The sequence below is a fragment of the Phalaenopsis equestris genome, unplaced genomic scaffold (assembly GCF_001263595.1).
Source record: "Phalaenopsis equestris unplaced genomic scaffold, ASM126359v1 Scaffold001170, whole genome shotgun sequence".
In the NCBI taxonomy this organism is placed as follows: Eukaryota; Viridiplantae; Streptophyta; class Magnoliopsida; order Asparagales; family Orchidaceae; genus Phalaenopsis; species Phalaenopsis equestris.
The window spans coordinates 173,381-180,048 of NW_018165609.1; the positions used below are offsets into that span (position 1 = coordinate 173,381).

At 34.6% G+C, this 6,668-nt stretch overlaps 1 protein-coding gene across 7 annotated transcripts in view; it reads right to left on the bottom strand.

Annotated features, from left to right (window-relative positions):
* Positions 1-181: 181 nt before the first annotated feature.
* The window catches only part of LOC110033400 (phosphoinositide phosphatase SAC2-like), a 53,052-nt gene continuing 46,565 nt past the window's right edge, over positions 182-6,668 (bottom strand). For 3 of the 7 annotated variants that reach the window (XM_020737367.1, XM_020737366.1, XM_020737365.1), the window contains 4 exons: positions 5,340-5,534; positions 1,698-1,853; positions 1,439-1,538; positions 182-697 (listed from right to left, as the gene is read on the bottom strand). In XM_020737367.1, the coding sequence (XP_020593026.1) occupies positions 599-697; positions 1,439-1,538; positions 1,698-1,853; positions 5,340-5,534 (550 nt within the window). In that variant the 3' untranslated portion in view covers positions 182-598. Of the gene's footprint in view, positions 698-1,438; positions 1,539-1,697; positions 1,854-1,877; positions 2,621-5,339; positions 5,535-6,668 lie in introns of those variants that run through there. The other 4 variants (XR_002294938.1, XR_002294940.1, XR_002294939.1 and 1 more) reach the window with 4 other exon arrangements.

Consider the following 6,668-nt stretch of genomic DNA (forward strand, 5'->3'; position numbering starts at 1 on the left):
TTTTTTTTTTTTTTCTGGTGTTTGGATGGATTTAAGATAAATCCATGATTAAATATGCTAAATAGTATGCAACCAAGCACCGTCTTAACCTCAAGTTTAGAAAACAACAAAAAGACCAATACATCACTGTTGTATAATTATTGCAAACAGATTTGCAAAATAATTATCAAGAACTGCACATCCTTTGATAAACATTTTTGTCCTTATTCAAATAATCAAATTGAGCGTACAATAATTACTTGGAATTAGTAAATACTGTCGTGTATATGTACAGAATGGAAACTTGGTTTTCCTTTTTCTTCCATAAGTAATATTGAAAAGAATTGCAAATATTTACTCGTACTTCCTATTTGATTATGGCCTGAGATGAGAGTGGACCTTAACCAAATTAAAATAAGAAAAAAGGGAAAAAATCTACATGGGTAAGAAGACGTGCAAAATCAAATATCTTACAAATGAATACTCTTGTCTTGAATTGAATAAGGTCTCACCTTTCTCTTGTTTGTGCTTTAGCTTTTTTACGGTTGAGCATATCGAGCTGAAGGCCAGACAGACGTCTTTATCCTAAACTCCAATCATAAAATTCAGTTCTTCAGTTCTATTTTAATGACAAGGTTTCCCCATGAATAACCCACTTAACAAAGATGTCCGAAAACTCTTCAGGGGCATTATTAGTAGAAAGAGCTGCATCCATCTCCTGTAATCAGAGTAAGAAAAATGTTCACTATGGGCACTTATGCAACCATTATCAGAATGCCAAATAGTTAAGGTTATTTAAGGGTAAACTTCTTAATACCATTTTCAATTGCTGTATATAATCAATGAAATTGACATTTGTTTGGTAAAGGCTATAGCCAGTTAGCCTTAACCAGGTTAGCAAAGCCCAAGTAAAACAGCTTACCACAAAAAAATTCACATAAAAATTAACGTGACTATTGTGGAACAATTAAGATGGGAATTTTCTTACACCTTTGCCTAAGAAGTATTTCTATTAGTCCAACTAATAAAAAAATCACATAACTTGAATTTATAAGTATTTTTTTTCAGGAAGTGAGAAGACCTTTATTTTTGATTAACTAATATCTATAAGGTTTAAGTCTAATTAACTTCAAAGCGATCAAATCCTGCTTTTTACAATCAATCTAAGCCAGTATATTGCTGGCCACCTCTCAAGATGGCTTTTGTTAACCTGGCTAAACAATGTTGACAAGGACTTCAGATAAAACCATCTTCAACGGTATTTTGCAGATTGAGCTTAAGCCAGCAACGATATTCTCATGCTGAAGCCAACTTTTTTAATTAAATCCTACAACTAAGCAAAATACTGAAAGAACAATATATGTTCTGCAACTGCAGTGTATTTTGGTGAATCCACAGGCAAGTATATGCAATACCGAAAAACAGAAAGGCAGGGCAGTGTATCAAAAAAATTTCTAACCTTCAAAGGTGCAATTTCATCATATTCTACACAGTTGGCAACATTCTCGGATGAAAGATTTGCAACCGAAGAGTTCATGAATGATGATTTAACAGTTGACCTGCATGTCCAGAGTAAAGCTTCATCAACGTAAGGAGATGCTGGCAAACATAATTGACTTTTAAAATCACTATCTCAAAAATCATGACAGTAATCAAACAACATATTAGTTACATAATTCTGACAATAAAATATGAAATAAAATAACAAATAAGAATACCTCTCAAAAGTTTCCTCCTCGCATAAATTACCAGAGGATGATAGCTGATCAAGATCCAGAAAATTTGAAGATGTCGATGCATCACGCGCAATTTCACTCAAGTATCTATGTTCATTATCAACAAGAAGCCGCTGACAAGGCATTGTCGGTGTACAACTAGGACACGCAGCCAGGTATTAGTTTTGAAGCCTAAGTTTCATATAACTGAAAAATACAAATCATATTTTATACATGATAACCAACTCAAAGCAACTTTGTTGTAAAATCATTGAAGGAAAAACATTTTCTGTTCACCCAACTCCTGCTTCCATGAAGATGCAGCCCAACCAAAAGAAAACAGAAAATCTTCTTATGTAAATTAATGTTAACATAAATCATGCTTATCTTTGTATTTTAAGTCTGCAACCACATGTCAGCATGGCATGAAGTAGTACTATCAAAGGGCCATGGGAATAGATGTAGTACTTAATGATTGTGATAGACTTAGGGATGTAGATTGATTTCACTTGTTCTCCACTCTGAATCAGCTTCTCAGCTAACAGGGTCGCTTTTGGTGTTGTCCTAGGTGTACTTTAGCTGTAAGATATTGAGGTTGAACTCTACTTGTAAGATGAGGTGGTCGTTCAATGATGTGGTCTGTCCACTTTTGAAGTTAGGATATGAAAATTGTGTCTGTAGTAAGCTGGTAGAAACTGACGTTATACCTCACGCTTCATCTTTAGATTCTATCGTTCTCCTCTTCAACTCTTCAGATCATGATCGAGGTTAATTTCCCATGGGTTTCAACCTTAATTTCCGCAAGCCTCCGCTGAAGTCGATGAATGTCTCGTTGTATCTCTTCTCGGGTAGGCTTGGGAATGCATCTCCTTGGTAACATGCTTACGGTGTAGAGTGGGAGGTAAAAGAGGGCGTAAAAATTGATTCTGCAAATTTTGAAATCAACAAAGGTAAATTAGGTTCAAGTCAAAGTTTTGGGGCAAGGAAATTTTTTTGTGAAGGGGCAAAGCGGATTCTACGAAATCCTAAGATAAGATTAAGGTTGTAATAGCTCTGATATCGAATGATACCGAAAAAGAGGAAGGTTGGAGAAGATTTAGCAGTACTTATCGAGAGATACTATCTGAAACAAAAAAAAAACAACCAGAAAAAAGACGAGATGCACTAATCAAATAATGATACAAGATAGAAGAGTTCTTTTTACTCTCGCAACTAATCGGGATACAATCATCAATACCCAAGAGATTGACGAAGGAAGAAAACCTGAGATGTCACCACCAACAACGTAGGGGTACAGTTGCCACCACCCAACGTTGCGGATGCAAACTCATTCCAGTCTAGAAACCACAAGGGACAAAAAGCACTTACACAATTCAAATGAACAAAAATCCCCTAGAAATAAGAAATACAAGATTTAAATAGTTCATGCTAAGAGGAAACCCTAATTAGAAATAAGGAAATAGAAAATAAATCAAAAATGAAAGAAATATGCTAAAGATAAAAATATCTGGGTGACTTTGTCAGCGATACTATAGCCCAACTTGTGATATAGGTGATCTAGCATCCCACGCTCCCAGATTAGAAATAAGGAAATAGAAAATAAATCAAAAATGGAAGAAATATGCTAAAGATAAAAATATTTGGGTGACTTTGTCAGCGATACTATAGCCCGACTCGTGATATAGGTGATCTAGCATCCCACGTTCCCAATCATTATCACTTGGAGTAAGTCTATTTAGGAGATTTGGGAGTTCCTTGGCTTACTAAACTCTTTAATATTATTTAGAAACTAAAAAGATGCCCGAGGAGTACAGGAAGTTGATTTTGGTCCCCATTTTTAAGAAAAAAGAGGATGTATAAGAGTGTGCAAATTATAGAGCAATTAAGTTGTTGTGTAATACTTTAAAATTGTGGGAGAGGGTAATTGAACATAGGTTAAGACGTGTTATAAAGATTTCCCATAATCAATTTGGTGTCGTGCAGGTCTTCTATGGAAGCTATACATTTATTGAGATATTTGATGAAGAAGTACAGAGAAAATAAGGAGGATCTACATATGATTTTTAATGATTTAGAAAAATTTTATGATAAGGTTCAAAGAGAAGTCCTTTGGAGAGTTCTAGAGAATAAAGGTGTTGGCATGGCTTACATTAAAATCATTAATGATATGTATACTAGAGTTATTACCTGTGTTTGAACAGGAGGATTGACCAAGTATTTTCCTATTTCAGTTGGATCGGCTTTAAGCCCATATCTTTTTGTTTTAGTTATGGATGCTCTTACTGGACATTTAGAAGAGGATATACCTTGATGTGTGATTTTTGCTAATGATATCCTTTTTGTAGATAAGACTAGAGAGAGTTCAAGAAAACTTGAATTATGGAGGTCTACATTGGAGTCTAAAGACCGTCATTTGAGTAGAACTAAAACTAAATATATGCAATGTAATTTTAGTTTCAGCTCTAGTGTCAGAGTCATAATTATGGGTGATAAAACCATTATAAAATGTGAATGTTTTAAATATCTCAGGTCTATCGTTCAAAGTGATGGTGATATAGACGGGGATGTTATTAGTAGAATTCAAGTTGGTTGATTGAAGTGAAGGAATACATCGGGCCTATTGTGTGATAGGAAAGTGTCGCTTAGACTGAAAGGAAAATTTTATAAGATGGTGGTGAGACCTGCAATGATCAATTGTGCAGAATGTTGGCATTTAAAAAAGAAGCATAAAATAAAGTTAAGTGTTACTAACATGAGAATGCTTAGATGGATGAGTGGGTTGACACTTAGAGACAAAATGCCAAATAAATATCTCTGTGATAGAGTTGGTGTAGCTCCAGTGACAGACAAGATTAGAGAGAGTCCCCTTATCGTTTGGTCATATTAAACGTCGATCATCTGATGATCTGATTCTAAGAGATCATATTAAACGTCGATCATCTGATGATCTGATTCTGAGAGAAAATGTTTTGGATTCAACTTATGTTAAGAAAGGCATAGGTAGACCTAAAAAGACTTGGGAACAATATATAAAAATAATCTTAATTTATTGGAATTAAATGAAAATATGAGACTCAATAGGCTGCAATGGAGAAAAAGGATTCATGTAGCCGACCAAACTTAGTGGGATGAAGGCTAGTGTTTTAGTTGTTGTTGTGGCTATAAACACAAGTTAGACAAACTCGTCAAATCATGCCAATTTTGTCCCTTATTTTAAGCTTTCAGCAGTTTATTTTTGTCAAGGCTATTGCTTCACGCATCGCCATTTTCCCCCACTAGAAATATAATTTCAGAAGAAGCTTGTAGAATCTATGATTGAAAGGCAACTTTTCAAAGGGAATGCACTTCTGATCTTTGCACTTTTTTACTCCAAAAAGGCAAGAAGAGTTTATTGCAGGGGTGGACAGATTTCAAGTAGCGACTATGAAAAATAAATACAATAACAAATAAGTTATCACATCTAAATAGCAGAAATGAAAGAAAAAAAAAGTTTTTTGGGATTAGATGAATTTAATTTTCAATTTGTGATTATATCAAGTTAACTGATTAATTAGTTCTCGTTTAAATAGCTAAGGTCTAAGATTAGATAGGTGAGCAAAAGCCAGAGAATCAATGCCTCATATATGGAAAATGAAAGCAGCGTACCAGAAAAATGCATCATTTTTACAAGCTGAAATTTCTGGTGTTGAGTCAGAAAGTCGCATGGAACCCTGGACTTCATGTGTTTTATCAGACATGACTGATTTAGGGAGTTCATAGTTATCCGTACAGCAGCTTGACAAAGGTGTATTGTTTTGATGTAGAATGCTTCCATCAGAAAAAGATCTTTTCATAAATGACCTGTAAAAAAGTACAAATACTTAATGAGGAGTTACTAATAAATATGTTCCAATGGGCCTAAATATTAATCGCCAATTAATTTGAGATGAAACTTTCTAATGCTCAAAATAAACTAATAAACAGGAAGAAAAGAGGGTGCCGCCAGGTACCGCAAGGTTCCGCCAGGGAATTATGGCAGCAAGTGATAATATCAAATACATACAACAACAACAACAACAAAGCCTTAATCCCACTATGTGGGGTCGGCTACATGAATCCTCTTTCTCCATTGCGTCCTATTTAGTGTCATATTTTCATTTAGTTCTAGTAAATTAAGATCATTTTTTATACAATAAGCCCAAGTTTTCCTAGGTCTACCTCTGCCTTTCTTTACACAAGCTGAATCTAAAACATTTACTCTCCTAATCGGATCATCAGATGGTCGACGTTTAATGTGACCAAACCATCTAAGACGGCTTTCTCTAATTTTGTCCGTCACAGAAGCTACACCAACACTATCACGGATATATTTATTTCGCATTTTGTCTCTAAGTGTAAAGCCACTCATCCAACTAATCATTCTCATCTCGGCAACACTTAACTTATTATTATGCTTCTCTTTTAAAGGCCAACATTCAGCACCATACAACATTGCAGGTCTCATATCTAAATCGTTCACACCTTTTAATAATTTGATCACCTAAAGTCACACTTCTGTCACTAGAGCTACTACTACTAAAATTACATTCCATGTATTCAATTTTAGTTCTACTTAAATGAAGGCCTTTAAACTCCAATGTAGACCTTCAAATTAAAGTTTTTTCCTGGGTTTTTTCTCTCGTTTAATCCACGAGAAAGATACTTCAGCAAAAAGCATAAACCAAGGTACATCCTCCTTTAGATGCCCAGTAAAACCATCCATAACTAAAGCAAAAAGATATGGGCTTAAAGCCGATCCCTGATGTAATCCAACAGAAATAGGAAAATATTTGGTCAATCCTCCTTCAGTTTGAACACAAGTAACAACTCTAGTATACATATCTTTAATGACTTGAATATAAGTCATATCAACACCTTTCTTCTCGAGAACTCTCCAAAGGATATCTCTTGGAACCTTATCGTAAGCTTTTTCTAAATCAATAAAAATCAAATGTA